Here is a 16,998-nt window from a genome sequence, read left to right as displayed (position 1 = left end):
AAGAGGAAACAGACTGAAAAAAATTAAAGCCATTCTTCAACCCCTTAGTTTCTCACACTCCCTGAAGGGAGCATACGTCACAGTTTGTGAGATAAAGTATTTAGTGCAGATATTCCTCACTAATGTCCGCATCCTCACAGAACCATCAATAGCTCTGCCATTGTTTATTTGTGTTTAGTTTTAGTTCAATTATCTAGACATCATCAGCTCTTCTACGCATTCATGTTGGAGGAGCTGTGGAAGTACTGAAATCTTACTACACTCGTAAAAGCAATCATTCCCAAACATTTCTTGTTTGGACAAGTGACAAAGTGGTAATAAGAAGAAAATGTTCGGGTCTGCAAACTCAATTCAGGCTGTTGTTCTTTAAAGAAAGAGAGCCATCTAAACATTGCCAAGTTGCCCTAGGATTGTGCAGTCCTTGACAGGCAAGTATCCACATCCTCATAAAATCATTAGCAGAGAAGCCAAGGATTTGAATATTGTGATGAATGCTTACTCTTCTGCCCTTAGAGTTGCTTACTTCAGTTCAAGGCTAGGGGTATCCCATTGCAAAGAAAGCAATGGGAGACACAACAGAGGCTGATGTTGTGTATCTCATGTAAATGATTACATGACTTCAGGAACTGTCAGACTGCATCCTTCACCAAACACATAGAGTTAAACTGCTCCATGCTTCACCGCAGCAGTTAATTTGGCTCCAGCAACTCACTTGTATATGTTTTAATTGCAGTTCTGTATCCAAAGTCTCCTGCCCCTTTCAGAGCCGTGCTAATTTTTATTATTTTTCTCTTTCTCCAAAGTTGTTCTTGCCTCCTTGGGTATGAGGGGGAGAGGTGTGAAATAAACCCAGACGACTGCGAAGATAATGACTGTGAGAATAACTCTACATGCGTGGATGGGATCAACAACTATGTCTGTCTCTGCCCTCCTAATTACACAGGTAAGAAAGGGCCACATCCCAAGAATAAAAATGATCCCAGGAGAGTTTCTGCAGCACCTGAAGGGAAGGATCCGAAGGCAAGTTTACTCTGTCCATATGTATATAAGTAACCAAGAATCTAGCCACATTTTAAAGCAACATGGATGTCAAACTAATGAGTTACTAGAAAGATGCTAGTTCTACTGATACTGCACTATGTGCTCTCAAACATGACCATTTTTCTGAGTCAAGAAAAACAGGTGCATCTTGGCAAAGTTTCTTCTACAGCAATGTCTAAGACTCAGTAGTGCCCTTTAGAACAGGTAATCCACAACAGAAGGGAGGTCTGGGGAGCAGCGGTTCTTTCATTAAGCGATAGAAAGGAAAATCTGTCCTTGTTGTGGCATATTTTGTACAGTCATGGTTTCCTGAGTCAAAAGTACTCGTTATCTGTGTCAAAAGTATCAAAACAGTTCCTAACACTTCATTTTAAAATATGTTAGAGAAATATTAAAGTTCAAGGTGTTCATTAGACAAATTTGTACTTCTGCACTCATCTTTCTCTACATGTATCACAGAAATATTCCCAGTAAAGAGCTGAATCTAGTATATGTCTGTTCTGAATCTTAGAAAATAAAAATGGTTCCTATTTAAATTATGGTAGGATAATAGCTTTGGAGGCACGGCTTCCACCTGCAATCCCAGTGCTCTGCTTATTTTGAAAGAACTGACCCTGACAGTGTGCCATTTAAATTAGTTATCTCCATTTCGCAGGCAGAGAAGCCAAGGTGAGTAAGACACTGTAGGCTCAGTTGTGGTCTTAAGAGTGCATGTGTGGCTCTGCAGATGTGCAGTCCCTTGCTAAGCCCACAATGGCACAAGTTGGTAACCGAGTTAGACGTGAAATGACCATCTCTGGCGCCTATCCTGCACTCCAGTTAAATTCCTTCCTAAAACTTCTGCAAGGGGAGAAACCTTTCTAATGGAAATCTAAAAATGATGCTTCTCAAGTCACTACTGGCATGTATGGTTCACTCATTCAGACTGTGAGCCTGACCTTCCTGGCACGGCATGGAGTAGTAAGGAAACACCTGCAATAGTTCCTACTTCTATGCTTTGAAATGGGTTTATTACCTTCTAAGCATGGCGAAGTAATGAAGGGCTTCTTGTACGCTGGAATATATTACATGTCAAGGGATTTAATGAGGATCAAGTTTGAGTGGCTGAGTAAGGCAGGGGGAAAGCTTCTAGAATTTCCAAACTCTTAAAATACTTTTGTGGCCGATACGAAGGAGGCCCATGTAAATCTTTAGCTGAGAAAAGCCTTATGACTTGAATGTACATTTATTAGAGTTCTAAAATGATCTTTCTGCCAAAAACTGAAAAACTTCAGCTTACAGACTAAAGAGTTTTGCTTATAGCATGTTGAGCCCATTGTGCTTACTTGCACACTATTTATGTGAGCTATTCTTGGGTGGTTTCAAACAAAACTCTATGCAGGGAGGCAGAGCCTTTACATTTACAAGAAGAAATATGTTTGCGTAGCCAGAAAAAAAGAGATACCTAGTTAAGGAACTGAGTCCAATATGTAAGCAAATGCTCATTCCTTTTCACAGGCTTATTGCAGGTTGTTTTGGCTTTCGCAGAGAAAAAAGGTAGGAAAGAGCTAGACTTGAGTTTTCTTCTTAAATGGTCATCTGGATAGAGGCCAGAGATCTCACATGACACTTCAGAATCAGTTTTGAAATACTTTCTTATCTTCCAGCTAATTTTTTTACTCGAATCAATGCTGCTCCTATGCTTATTAGCAGGAGTTTGTCAAGTACTTGGATGTTTAAATGCCATGTACTAGATTCTGATCTCACATGTAGGATGCACACAATCTTATATACCACACAATAAACAATTGCTATCAGAGTACAGGCAACACCTTTGACTGCAGTTGAAATGTACTGAATTTTTGAAGAAGAGCAGGAATTACTTCTGGAAAAATATAATATGGATCATGTGTGAAGAAAGGCTGCAAAAATGAGGGTGGCTTAACTTAGAAAAGTGAAGAGTTACAGTAGTTTATGTTGCTTAAAAATAGGAAGAGTTTAGTGAACTGTGATAAAAGAATTGCCTTAACCTACTTCACCTATATTTTGGATGGCAATAGTTCATCCAACCGTGTCGGTCACTTGGAAGGATTCCCTGCAGTGCGGTGGCTAGGCTGAAACACCCCATAGAGAGCAGTAGGGGCCTCTTGGAGTAGAAATGCAGGGAACAGTGTAAAACGGCTGGAAGAACTGAAGTCATCAGCCAAACAAGAGTGACCTGCCAGCCAAGCAGACTCTGAGCCACAGTTCTGAGGGTCCTCTAAGAGCTGAATCCAAACCCAAGAAATCGGACATCATCTGAGGCTGCTTGAGCAGCAGCTAAGGTAATGCCATGGAAGCACATGGGAAAGTCATGAAGAAGCACTATAAAAGGATTTGTAAGCATGATCTGAGAAGGGAGGCCAGAGAGTTTGACTGAAATCTCCTGTGATATCCAGGGGATCTCTGCATTTATTCTAAGTAAACCATTTTGTCCTGAAGCAATACCTGAAGCTACTATGGCAATATCTTTAAAAAGAAGTAGGTGCAGATGATTTGAACGCTGTGGTTGTACGTGCTAAGAAGAGCGAATGCTGACCCTTTGAAGAGAAAGCAGATGACTGGAAGAGTCAGCAACAATTATGCCATGCTCAGGACTGTGCTTTGAGCTCCTCGCCTGCCTTGCAAGTGTTGAGTGTGTTAACCGTTGAGGTAGCAAACTGTTTCAGAATGGCCAAGCCTAAGGATTTTATCTATATTTATATGAACAAAGAATGCTGACGGAGGATACTTGCCAGGGAAGTAATAGTTCTGGGAAGTAGTTTGGGTGACAGTGAGCTCTCGATGTGATACTTTGCCGAAAGGGGCAGTGATATCTGTCAGGGTATATCCAGTAGGACAGGAAAAAAGCAGGTAAATCTGTCTTTGTGTTGTGACCAAATATTATATTTAAGTCTGTTGTTCAGAATTCAAGGAACAAGCTGAGAGATGAGAAAGAAGATTACAGATGAAGTGCAAAAATTATTGGGGAGATTGAGAGCAGGCCTTGAAGATCTCAGGAAAAAACTTGTTTGGCTTAAGAAAAAGTAGGTAGAGAGGGAGAGTTTTTCACACTTTACAAACACTTATATGGAGAATAGAAATTTCATTAAAAGTTTCAATGGCTGGACTTTGAGGCTGAACAAATCCAGACCATACATTTTTATCAGGGTAATTAGCCAAGAGTTGTCAGTCCTAGATACAAATTGGATTTCTCAATAGATGTTCTAGTTAAAACACAAGTTAATTTGAGAATAGTCTGGATTACACTGGAGATCAGGCTAGATGTTCACAAGTCTCTTCTGTTTTGATAATCTGTGGTGTTTTCAGTGGTTTTCAGGCCGTTACAGATGCCCGGCTCAGCTATTGCAGGCTCTTTTCTTTCTTGGCAGTAGAGGGAGCCAGGTAGCTCTCCATAGCAGGTACTCTGAAGCCCTCATCATGCCTCTGATCTTTGATGCCATAGTACTTGTTAAAACTTTAATAGTATTACAGTAAATACTGCATGTATGAAATATATGTATTTTGTAATATACATAGTAGTCTAAATACAGGGAGAAGGAAGAACAGATGAGCATGTATATATGGTGTTCTACAGGAATTATTTGGGATCCCCCTAACTTTGGTTGACTAATGGTTAAGTCAATGTAGTAAATCCAATGTTCCTAAATAAAACACAAATTAAAAATGCATGTCTTGGAAATACTGACTGTTGACAGAGTTGCAGTATCCAGGGTTTGTTTTTTACCATACCTTAGTATTTTCCTACTTTATCTTCTGTCTGTCTGGTTTTATTTGCTATACCCTTTTTAGGAAAAAATATCCCAAATGATGATGTATAAATTTTGCGTTCAATGGTGGGAATAATGAAGGCGAGAAATCTTTCTTCAATTAATAACTTTTTGCAGTGTTTTCCTTTAAAATTCTTTGACAGTTTTTTTTTCCCCCACTCGAAGTAGGTTGCAGATGAAAAATGGCCAGTTTGGTAAGTGACTGATGAGGGAAGGAATTTCCCACACTCCAGCCCCATTTCACTTTCATTAAAAAGAAAAAAAAGAACACTCACACAAAAACCTCCTTCCTATTTCCTTTCCCTCTAGTAATTTTAAAACAATGTGCAAATACATATGGATTCTATGAAGTAGGTAAACATTAGTTAAAGAGAACAAAACTGAGATAGAGGGAAGGCAGGCAATTAGCTGATTGCCATTAAAAAGATTCAGTGGCAGAAAGAGGAGACTTGATTCTCCTTAACCAAGCCCTTAATGTACCACCAGGTTTCCTCACCATTCCTAAAGTCAACATTTTCAATGTTACTTGCCTGTATTTAAATAATTAAAACAATCCTTATGCTGTGTAGCAGAGTCCAGAAGTCCTTTACTTATCAGCTGATGTCTCATTTTTCCTCTCCCTGATTGTGTAGTTTAATCCTGGAGCTAAATTAAAAAACTGTACTTCTTCCAGGATAATCATCTCTCCAAAGTTCAGCCAGCTCTGAAACTACCGCAGTCCTTGGACTGGCTTATTGCCTGTTGGGTCCCTTGATGGATTACAGCTCCTCCCTCCAGTTTTGTAGTCTTTACTCCTGAACACAAAACATAGCTAGGAACAGGGAAAGAGAAAGCTATGAATCAGATCAGTCACAATACCCTTGTTCATTCTTTCTCTAAGGGATCCATTTTTCTGATTTTTGTCCGTTTTCATCCTTCTACTGATGTCTTAACTTACTTTTTGGAATGTGCCTGTTTCTGATACTGTGGCTTTAACACAGCTTATCTCTCGCTGTTTATATGAGCACTCCACTGTCCCCCTAGCTTTGTGTTTTAGAAATCTAGTACCAAATCCATACCATTTTTCCTTTCCATTCATTATTCAGTTGACTTCTGTCATAGACCGTCTTGTGGGCTATCACCAATTTGCTAATAATTCTAGATTCAAAGGCAGAATTTTGTACCTCTGAAGAGATCCTCTCCTCAGCCTCCCTATCCACTGCACTCTTACTGGAAGAGGTGTCCAAGTATACATAAAGGACCAAAGGGTCTGTACCAAATATGTATTATATCCTTTGAGTGGTTTTATGTTTTACTTCCTAGTTTATTTAGTTTTGCTTGTGTGTTTGCTGTGACTTTTTCTTCCTCCTTCCTCTTTGATTTTAGCCAGAAGCAGAAATATGTAGCTTTTACACACAAAAAAAATCAGGAAATAGTTCAGGTTTTGCTAAGGATTCTAACAAGCCTCCACAAATAGCCACGCCTCTTTTTTCTGAAACCTAACAAAAAATTGAAGTGGCCTGTAATACTGAAAATAGATCTTTTCTAAAATGCTTGACATCCCATGGAGGGGGAGGAAAAAAAAGCAAATGTTTTAAAATAGTCTCTTTCTCTGGGAAAAAGCTGCAAGTGGTTTGTATCACAGAAAAAAAACTCTCAAAAACAAAGCTAGAAACTATTTCTGGTTTTATGTGTTTGAAAGACAAGGCTAAGATCTATTTTACCTTAGGGGACCTTGCGGTGTCCTGCGGTAGATGGTATCTGAAATTTTTGCAGTTATGCTACTTTCAGACAGAACGCTATTCACTGTTAGTTATTATGGGCCCTTTTTCTGGCGTATCTGATTGTGGTATCATTGCACGGCCAAAGCCAGGCACTTAGTCAAGCAAAACGGCCGTGGAAGAAAGAAGTTGTGTGGTGCCTTGTGGTTGACACTCGTTTGTGGAGCACCCAAGCCTGTTTCCCATAGCTAACCATTGGGAGGCTGATTCAAAACAACCCCTGGGAAGGGCACCAGTGACAGCTGGATTAAGCTTAAGTGAATCATTGCCCTGTAGATTGTTTTTTTCCCCCTTGCGTGTTTTTAACTACATGCCGAACGTACAAGCAGGAAGTTTTTAGATAGTGTGGTTCAGCCTTGTGGTCCCACAAGGGTTTGGACTGCCTAATAAACACGGAAGGCATTAAACAAGTACTAAACTGTCAGACCTTTAAAAATTTTGGAACTTTAGCCATAATTTCCTTGAGACAAAAAGAGCAAATTGTGGTAAGAGTTTGGTGTATATTCCTCCTTCTATCTAAAGGAGTTCTGCCTTACATGGAAGTTTCTCAGTGTTAGGTGCTTGACAAATGTGAAGTGTGTTTGCTTTCTGTGCAAAAAATAGAGAGGCACCTATGTTTCCCACTTGCGTAGCCAAGGGATGAGAAGAGTTGGAAGAGCTGGAAGTGCTTAGCTTAGTTCAAGAGCCTAAGCCCATATACCATCCTATTTTATTAAGAGAGAACCACATGCTGTTGCTCTCAGGTTGGACTCTCTTACTGGGCTTGAAGGAAATAGCACAGCAGCTGGCAGTGCTACAGCCTGACTGGGTTCTTCAGCAGACCACGGCACAGGTGGTCTGTCCCACCGGAGCTCTGCACCGTCAGACAGCCCAGGATTTCTTCTGGTCAAATCCCCATTTGTAAGATTTAATGTGTCATGTTTTAGGAACCAGATATTTCTCCTTGTTCATCAGGACCATAGTGTATCTTCAAGAAAATGTAATCTCAAGTATCATTCTTTACTTCCATGTACTCAGCTGCCACTGTTTTAAAGGACAGATGAAAATATCATCTACAAACAGGATTCATGGCTGATGAAATCCAATCTGTGAAGAAACACATCAGAGCATTAGAAGTTGACCACAAGTCCATTAATTATATAGCAAGTTGCTTACCTGCAGGCAGTGCGTACTGCGTAGTTACCAATCCTGGGACGAGCACCTATGGAGAGTTAGTGTATTCAGCATTCAGCTGCCTCCATGATGGCCCTGTTAGAATTGCCAGCAAGAAATAAGCATCTCTTTCTGCATATACAGTATTCTTCAAAGACCTCTATATTTAAAAATATATATTCTGAAGGAGCATCTATAGTTTGTTATCTTTTTGTTAAGCCTGCCAGAATTTAGGTTAGATACTTCAAACAAAAAAGTGTGATTTGAATGTCTCGGAAACGTAAGTTTATTAGTTAGAGCAGAGCTTGGTCAAGCGTTCTGAGGTTTTGCTGAAAATCATGATGGCAAGGATGCAAAGTTCCTGTTACACTTGGTTTTCTAGCACCGTGAGGCCAAACATTTGATCATCCTCTGACCACAGTGGAGGTCACCTTTAGAAGGCAGCCTGTCTCAAAAAAACATTTTGACATCAGTGCATCAAACTGTCTCGCTGTGACCTGGTATGCTCTGCACAGCTTTTACAAAACCTGCACCCAAAAGATTCAAGTCAGTTGCCTAAACCTGTGTCTAATGCCATTTGAGATGCCCTGGAGCGTGCTGCTTGGTCTCCAGCTGCCATTTCAGATGGGCATGTGTCTACAGAATGTCCTGTGTCATATCTGCCAGCCCTGATAGGACATCTCAGAAACCCTGCGATATCTCAGATGTCACTAGATGCCTGTGTGTATATAACTGAACTGATCTGTGATAGACTTCAGACAAATCACAGAAATGGAAAGCATCCGTATGAAGTAGTGCAGTTCCAAAACGTAAGGACCAGCAAAATTAGGATCTATTCCAGACATAGTGGTTCTGAGGGATAATGCTAGATTGGAGGTTACCACCCTGTAAGAGTGTTAGGAATTGTCCATTTGAGTTATTTTTTGCCTATAGAATGAGGGGATATTTTGTCCTTAGAGAGTTTTAAGGCCTGTGGTGGGCAAAGTATTGACTTGTGTGTCAAATGGGTATTGCTTTAGACATATTACTTTAGAGGTGACTTTCTCTGCTTCCTTGGGTGGGGAAATAAGGGGCACTGTGCTATTGGATTGTATTTATTGATTTATATACACATATACATATGTGTATATATGTATATTTCAGTAGCAACTTTTTGCAAGACCCTGGCCTCTGGCTTCTTCTTTCATTGTTGTTGGGTGGCAGCCATAAAAAGTTCAATAAACTGATCTTTATTAAACTTACAAGCATGAGCTATGACTAACCTAAGGAGAGTGTGGTCAGACCTGCCAACCACAAACAGGAAAGCTAAGGGGGTGACAAACTGTAAAACAGAATGCAAGTGAAACTAAACAAAACCGAAGTGACAAGTTAACTAACATGAACCGTTTCTCTATCCAGATCTTGCTACTTAATCAGTTATCTCTTTCTTTAACTTTAAGATTAGAGGTAGGTAATTGCTCCCTAGTTCTGAAAAACAAGTCACTTACATGGGAATCTCAATGTGCAGTTTAACTTCAAGCTCCTGTTTAAAATGTAGGCCAAAAGCTGATACGTGAAAACTCAGATATGAGTTCTTAAAGCATTAACACAGAAAAAAACAGCATAAAATAATTCTTACTTCTCAGCCTGCTAAGTCTTGTGGGCACTGTTTGTCAAGCGAGAGCAGACTTCATTAATAATCCACAACCAGAATTCTGCTGCAGTGCCTTCCAGGTAGTTCTCAAAAAACACTTCTTTGGGGTTTAGCAGGAGTTTTTGCTATCTAACGTGGCAGCTGAGTGCATTTGCTACGGAAGGATTCTGACAAAGACTTTTCTCTTTTCTTCATTGCAAGCTTGGAAGTAAAAAATCCTGGGTTTTATTTTCTAAGATGAGCCTCAAATCTTTTTCATCGAACATCAACAAAATTCCTAACTGAAGTGTTTTCTTGGCAACACCTCTGCTAGTATATTGGAGGGCCAGCCTATGTCTGGTCCACCCAGCCATTTTTAGGTTCTGTGTGCTCCTGATATTTCCAATTGGCACTGACTTTTTTTTAATAACTGAGAAGAGAGAAGGGGAAAACAAAGTGCAAAAAACATTTCTTTGGATGCAAGATATTAGATATCAACTGAGTAATCTCTTACAAGAATAACAGCACAATATTTTTTATTACCAGTAAAGGGACAAGTTCCATTCTGACTTACCTGGCAAAGTTAAGAAAATTGCAACATACTATTTAACCACTCAAATATCTATCTTCTCCCTGTGCAGCCTTTAAAAGTTTGCTCCATGGATAAAGGCCAGGCTGTTTCCATCCTTTCCTCAAGTAATATTGTGAAATTCTTGACAGCATTTTTGCTCTTAGTCTTCCAGGCCCTACAAAAGTTCCTCTCATGTGAGGGTGAGAATATTTTCCATGTTGCCTTATTAATTATATCCTGAATACCACAAATGAGAGAACAAAGGATAACCGAAGCGACTTAGGAAACTAAACCATAGAACTCATTGGTTGTGAATTGGTGGGCTATATGGTCTATTCAGAACTGCAGTTTTTCTTACAGATAAATAAATAAAATCATATCACCACATTCAGGCTCCTCTTTTACCAATTAAGGAGAAGTAGTGTAACTTGGATCCTAGTTTTAAAAGTCTATTGTGGCATGAAATAAATAGCTCTTTTGACAACACAGAATAGAAAAAAAAAAGAAAGTTGATTACTAAACTGTGTGCGAAAGTCATCTTTATTGCTCTGTTGTTGTTTTGGCTTTGTTCTGAGCTGTGCGGAAGGCTACAGAAAAGCATAAGCATGTTTCTTGGCAGCTCCTCATAAGCAGCGAGCCCTGCGGAAAGTCAGTGTGAAAAGCCCCATGAAATTCAGGATTTTGCTGAAGAAATAAGAGCAGGGAAATGTTGCATGAGATAATAAATGCTGTGTTGTGGCTTTTTGGAAAGCAATGAGCGTTGCTGGTAAAGGGGACAAGGGAAATAGTTCCGAAGGGGCAAAATACCTTTCCTCTCGTTTCGACAGTGGAGGTCCCCCTTTCTGTTCTTTTTCTGTTTTTTTTTTTTAATGCATGAGACAGCAGCAATGAGTGGTCCAGCTGTTGGTACCCTATCAGTAAAAATTGCTTCTAATCTGAAAGTCACATTTTTGTGGCAGCAGAGCATGTTGCTTTCTTCATCTGTTTAATGCTTGCTTTTCTTAAGCAGACACTAGTTACCAGCACGTTACTGCTGGCCTTAAGGAGTCTAAAATGCAGTGCCCACACAGCTGAGGTTGTGCCCATCTTTAAAAAGATACCCCCTTCTTACCATGCCTCAGCTCTGTGGACGACAAACTTTCTTGAGTTAATACCTCCAGCTACCATAAAAAGTAAAATCTGATGGCATAAACCGTTTTCCTCTTGTACATCTGACAGTCCTAACCTCTTCCTCTGCGCACATTGCAGATGTGATCTCTCCTAGGCTTTTCTGAAAGGGTGTGGGTGTGCCTCGATGAAACAAAAAGCATGATTTGGGATAAAAGTTTTGCCTAACTGATTAGAAGAAAAACATGGATTTTGTTTTCCTGTCTTATATGTAAGCACTTTAGAGACCCTTGTGAGCTCTGATTTGAGAATATATAGGAGAGAGGAAAAAGGTTTGCTAGCTTTGGGAGAGCATTACATTGAAGTTTTCTGTTGTTTTGGCATCATCACATACCTTTCACAAAGAGCATTAATGCTGCTGGAAGTTGGCCTGAGATTAATGTAGAGTTCATTTTCAGATTCACATAGCTATCCAATGAGAAACTTGGAAGAGACCTTTAATTGCTACACAGAGAAGCAGCCTTGTGTCACTCTGAAAAGGAGAGAGGATCAGATTTTTCCTCTGATACTCACATTAAAGTGGCCAATGAACATAGCACCCTCAGGTCTGAGGGCAGATTTTTTGGCCCAAATATTTTCTGACTGAATAAAATATAAAAAAGTCTTTGTGTAGCTAGTGCCTTGGGTTTTGCTTTTCAGAAAGTGTTTTATTTCCCTGGCATGCTTTCCGCAACATCCAGTGAACATTGGTGGAGCCTGAAATAATTTATCAAGAAGAATTTTCTTCCCTGAGATGAGGCTGCTCAAGTTGCAAGACATTCCCAAGTGAGCTCTGTAATGAGTGATAGATGAGGAAAAATAACAGGAAGGATCCTTGAACATTCCAAGCTTCACATGAAAAATGATAAATTTTTGGATGCTGTGTTTGGTACCAAGCCTGGAATTCTCCTAAATTTTGATAGTGGAGCCTTCAGTATGACACAGTGAGTCATAATATTTGACAAGTGTATACATTTTGGGAGATTTTCACTGGATCTTTAAGCACTTGTCAAGACTGCTGAGAAGAATACTTTAAGAAGAATTATGATTTCCTTTGAGAGTTTATGAAACTGTTCTTATTTTTTTCTTAAAGCCTGTTTCCTTTTCTACAAAATAAAAAGATAAAAAGAAGCCTGAAAGGGCTGTGTTGGACCTTTTTAGCAAAATGACAATTGAAGGCATCTATGCACACTGTACTTAGTTATTAAATGATGTCTTCTGAAAATATTTCCAGCTTTACATCATTGTATTCTTTTAATGTCACCAGCCAGTTACATTTTTCTCATATTTATTTTCACATATGATTCATATGTTATTTTGTACTGATAAGGGGTATAAGGAGTATGAAGACGACACACGGACAGCTGACCAGGGGCTGGGACAAGTTCTGACCTGCTGGTGGTAGTGTCTGCTTGGGGGCTGAGGGCTAGTTGCTTTGCTTGTTAGTGTTGGGCAGGTTGGTGGTCTGTGGATTTGGGGAGCAGTTAAGTAAGCAGACCTATTTCCAGTTTTGCCATCTTAAAAATGTGTTCATGACTGTCTCCAGCTGTGTTCATATTGATACGGCTTGAATGTCCCCACTTGCTTTTGAGAAACAACAAAGTGCAAGAGCCAGCCCCAAGGCCCATGGATGATCTGTTTCCCTGGTTCCCGTGCATGTGCAGCCCTCTGTTTTGTTGGTGTGTCCCCCTCTCTGAGCTGGATGCTTTCATTACATTTATCCAAGATTTCTCCAAGGCTGTAAAAATACTGGGTGGTTTTTAACAGCAGTGGTTTCATGGGATTGCCTGGCTCCAGATGGAAATCTTTGTCTTACAGCAGTTATTACAAACAAGAAACTCTGTCCATGGTAGGTCATTGTGCCAGGCTTCACCAGTATTGCCACAGTCAACTCATTAAAAGTCACGATAGTGTGGTACATGAATGTGGGGTTTACGCTGGTAGTACCCTCTAGCATGCCTCCAGGTCTTGCATTCTTAATCCCCTTTCTCAGTTATGCTTGACCATTGATGTTTGACTGTCAAAAGCAAGTATATTAGAAGTTCCATGTTTGAAACAAAAACTTCTTGAGTAATTCTTGCGAAACAATACTATTTTTACCAATTTAATGTGAAGAGTCAAATGAAGAGCTATGTAGGTTGTAGTGTAGTGAGGCAGGAGCTGTGGGAGAAACAACCCGAAGGAGGGAACGAGGGGTGTTAACAGCTTGGCCCATACCTGTCACCACCAGAGTCAGCCTCGTGATTGTGCTCTCCATCGTCCTTGCCAAATCACAAGCCTGATCAGCTCTGATTTGCATTTGCCTTCTGCATTTTTGATCTTTGTGGTTGTATTTTCATCATCTGGGTTGTATTTTCAAGTATTTCTCTGTAGCCACTAGAGTTAGATATATAATTCTTTTTGAACATGGAGATTGTCCCTAGTCAGGTGGAGCTGCAGCTTCATGAAAATACTGCTAGAAAGCTGTGGACCCACATGTGCCTCCCACACTGTTTTTCCTGTTTGACTGTTACAGGTGATGGTTTGCTCTTCACATGGTAGTGTGTATCCTGTGTATAGGCACACACAACATGCATAACCTCAAAACCCCGCAGATGTGCTCTGCTGATACTGCTGCAAAGGGGACTTTGGGACTGTAGCTTTTGAGGGTTTCCATGTTGAGAATACTTGACCTTTGCTTTTCCTGCATGGCTTTGGGAGGTTTAGGGTAGTTTTCTGTTGTTTTCTTGGGAAGGCAAAGATTTCTGAACAATCCTTGGCTGGATCTCAAATCCTGGGGTACTGAAGTGTGACCTAATAATTTAGGATTCAGAGAAGGGTGGTGTTTAAATAAACTATCTGGTTTTGAACATTTTAGAACTATCAATTATTAAAATTTAAACAAATCCTGGGAAGTGCATGACATGTTACACACAATACCTAGAAACATCTGAGCTGAGCTTACACTGATTTTTTCTGAAAAGACATCATCTCCTATGAACACAATAGAGATAGTACTTTTCTTATAAATAGTGAATGTTTTATAATTACATGCAGTCCTAAAGCTGGTTCCTATTATTGAGAGTTGCAGAGGTTTCAAGGGAGGGTTTGTGGGTTTTTTTCCAGAATGATGTCCGATCTGCTTCTATGGCAGAGTATTGGCTATGATTAAAATATGTTTTGGTGTGAAAATGTTAAGGTCTAATGAGTAGCTTCACTTTTGTGTCACTTTCTTGCTTTGATATAGGAGCCCTTGGGTCAGGATCTGTCTGTTCAATCCATAGTCTGTTTCCAAGTGGAATATATATATAAGTACTTTTTAGTCCAGCCTGTCAAATTCATATGATATAAACAGTAGAGTTGGGTTAGCTCAGGTAGGTGAATCCTCATTAAAAATAGGTATTGTCGATTGATAGAATTCAAGTCAACGTCATCTTACAGCCTTTTGCTTTTCTTTTGCCTCAGGTGAACTGTGTGATGAGGTGATCAACCATTGCGTTCCTGAGCTAAATCCCTGCCAACATGAGTCCAAATGTCTCCCCCTTGACAAAGGATTCAGGTAAGCGCGTGTGTGTATAGGTCTTCACACACTGAGCAGATCCATCCATGGGCTTGGATAGGGTTGAACTGGCAGTGAGTTTGGGGTAATGAGTAAAACCCATCAAAATTAATGAAAATAATGCATGACCATACTTCAGACCATGTTACATATTAATGCAACCATACGTACTTTTCCAGCTTTCTGCAGTTTACTTGAAAGTAATGGATGTGCCTCAGAGCAGAGCAATTACTCTGGAACAGAGCATGACAAAAGGAGCACTTCTGGAGTAGTGACTACAAAATACCTTATCCTGCATCAGAAATTTCCTTGTGTGTTCCTTTGGGCATCCATCAGTTCAAGCAGCCTAAGCGTGAGGAGATACAGCAGATATAACTCAATTTTCCTCCAGTGCTGGCTCACTGTTTAAAATCCAGTACCCAGTCTAATTACGAAGAAGGAGGAAAAAAAACTTTTGTGGGCAGAGCATAAGGCTAGGGATCAGGAGTTTTCTGTTGTATTCCCACTTCAGCTTTTGTCTTCCCGGATGCCTTGGCCTTGCAGAGAGCATTCACAAGGGCTGGCCTTGGCCACGTTGAGGCTCATCTCCCTGCGGTCCCCCACCCAAGCAGCAGGAGAGAACAGCTAAACCCAACTGCTCTGACTCAGGAGCCTTCTTTTTCCTATGTTTATAGAGAAGCGAGCCTCACTACGGTACTGTTAGATTTTGTGATTTGTCTCCTATGTTTGTATTTGCATATTGGCGATGACATTGTTTCACAGTGGCAAAGTAAACCTTCCTGTTTAAAATGATACTAAAACATCTGGAGGTCCTTGGGAGGGGAGTGTTTTGAGAGGTGCCAGTGTTCATCACTTGGATAAAGATGGCATTTCAGAGTTCAGCAATTTAGCTCATCTTGCAGCCGCCGTGCTCTCCCAGTGGCTCACACATCCTCTCCTGGGAAGAAGGCTGGGATTTTGGCAAGTGACAGCCTCCCCAGCACACCCAGCATGTGGTCCGTGAGAGACAGATGTGCTCTTTGGTCTTGCTGGTAACTTGCAGTTTGGGTCAGACTGTGTCCTGTGAAGCAACCAGCATGTCAGAACAGTGTAAACTATCACATTATATATTTCATGACAGTTAAACAGAGGCAAGACAAGGTTTTAGTTATGCTGGCTACCTAGAGGGCAGCTGAATCTGTGCTAGACAGGCTGTACAACTCATGCTTTGCTTTTGGGTGAAAAACCTCCAGACAGACATGTTTCCAGCTCTTGAGGAAGACGAAGCTGTTAAATCATTAGGACAGTTCCTGAGTGATTCACAGGGAGTGGAAAAGGAGGTGTGCGCTGCTACATGGACAGTCCCTGATGTTCTTTCCAGCCTTCGTTCTTAGCTAATCCATCATTCAGCTAATCCAGTAGTTACAGCACGTTACAAGGAAAAGGCTTGTAACTCAGATTGCCCAGTGTCACTAGATAAATGAAGGAATGGAGACTGCTGTGCTGCTGAATGGTTTTACACTTGCTGGAAGTGTTTTCAGACCTGCCACCCAAGTACTTTGAGTAGATAAGATGCTTGCTTGTTTGCTCGCTAGCAGGAAGGTGATATTGAATGGTGCTCTTCGCAGTGGTGCCCTTAACCTTTGGGGGGAGCCTAAGCTCTGAGTATTTTCTACCACTGTTAGAGTTGTTATTCCCATTATTCACAGTCTGCTACACAAAAATTCAGAATTTCTGTACTTGTTCTCTACCATTTTGTTTTCTAGCAGGCCAGACTGGTGGGGTGAGGGAGCCTTCCTCATCTTAAAAGTAGATTTGTCCCAGTATTGCTTTTTCTTGCATGCCTTGGTTGCACCAAACAATTCAGAAACGGGCTGAGACCACTTAGCAACTTTTCTGGTGCTGAATGGTGGCTCTTGGGTCTTGTTCAAAAATGAGAAGCTCTGATCCTGTGCTGCCATCAGTCCTTGAGTAGTTTGATCCCCTGACCTATGATGTGCCTTATATTTAGCACAGAGCAATGTAATGCTGTGTGTGGGATGAGTCAGGCTCATGCGTCAATCCTCCGCTCCACTTACCAAGCTGGGGAATGTTAATGTCAGGAATGACTTGGTGTAGGGGCTTGTTCCCAGGTTTTGGCTGACCATCCCTTTGCCAGGTTTGTTCCTGGTGCACCTGAGTGGGACACACCAGTGGAGACTGTAACAGCAGCAGGGACACCCGTCAATCTCTGTCCTGCCTTCAGCTGCAGTCAGTTGCCAGATCTGCAGAGGGAGGAAAAAAATTATGAAGAAATAAAAAAAAAATAGCAAGCCAAATTATATATTGATATGGGGAGGGAAATTCCTTTTTGGCCCTGCAATAGAAGCCATGAATCATAGCTTTAATAGAATAGATATGGAGTGCATACA

General features: G+C 40.7%; 1 protein-coding gene across 4 annotated transcripts in view; it reads left to right on the top strand.

Annotated features, from left to right (window-relative positions):
• The window catches only part of SLIT3 (slit guidance ligand 3), a 517,687-nt gene that overhangs the window by 462,037 nt on the left and 38,652 nt on the right, over positions 1 to 16,998 (top strand). For all 4 annotated transcript variants that reach the window (XM_067304842.1, XM_067304843.1, XM_067304841.1 and 1 more), the window contains 2 exons: positions 804 to 943; positions 14,515 to 14,608. In XM_067304842.1, the coding sequence (XP_067160943.1) occupies positions 804 to 943; positions 14,515 to 14,608 (234 nt within the window). The remainder of the gene's footprint in view (positions 1 to 803; positions 944 to 14,514; positions 14,609 to 16,998) is intronic.

Source organism: Apteryx mantelli, chromosome 14 (assembly GCF_036417845.1).
Source record: "Apteryx mantelli isolate bAptMan1 chromosome 14, bAptMan1.hap1, whole genome shotgun sequence".
NCBI classification, from domain to species: domain Eukaryota; kingdom Metazoa; phylum Chordata; class Aves; order Apterygiformes; family Apterygidae; genus Apteryx; species Apteryx mantelli.
The sequence above is the reverse complement of the archived record's forward strand: the minus strand, read 5'-3'. Positions and strand labels throughout refer to the sequence as shown.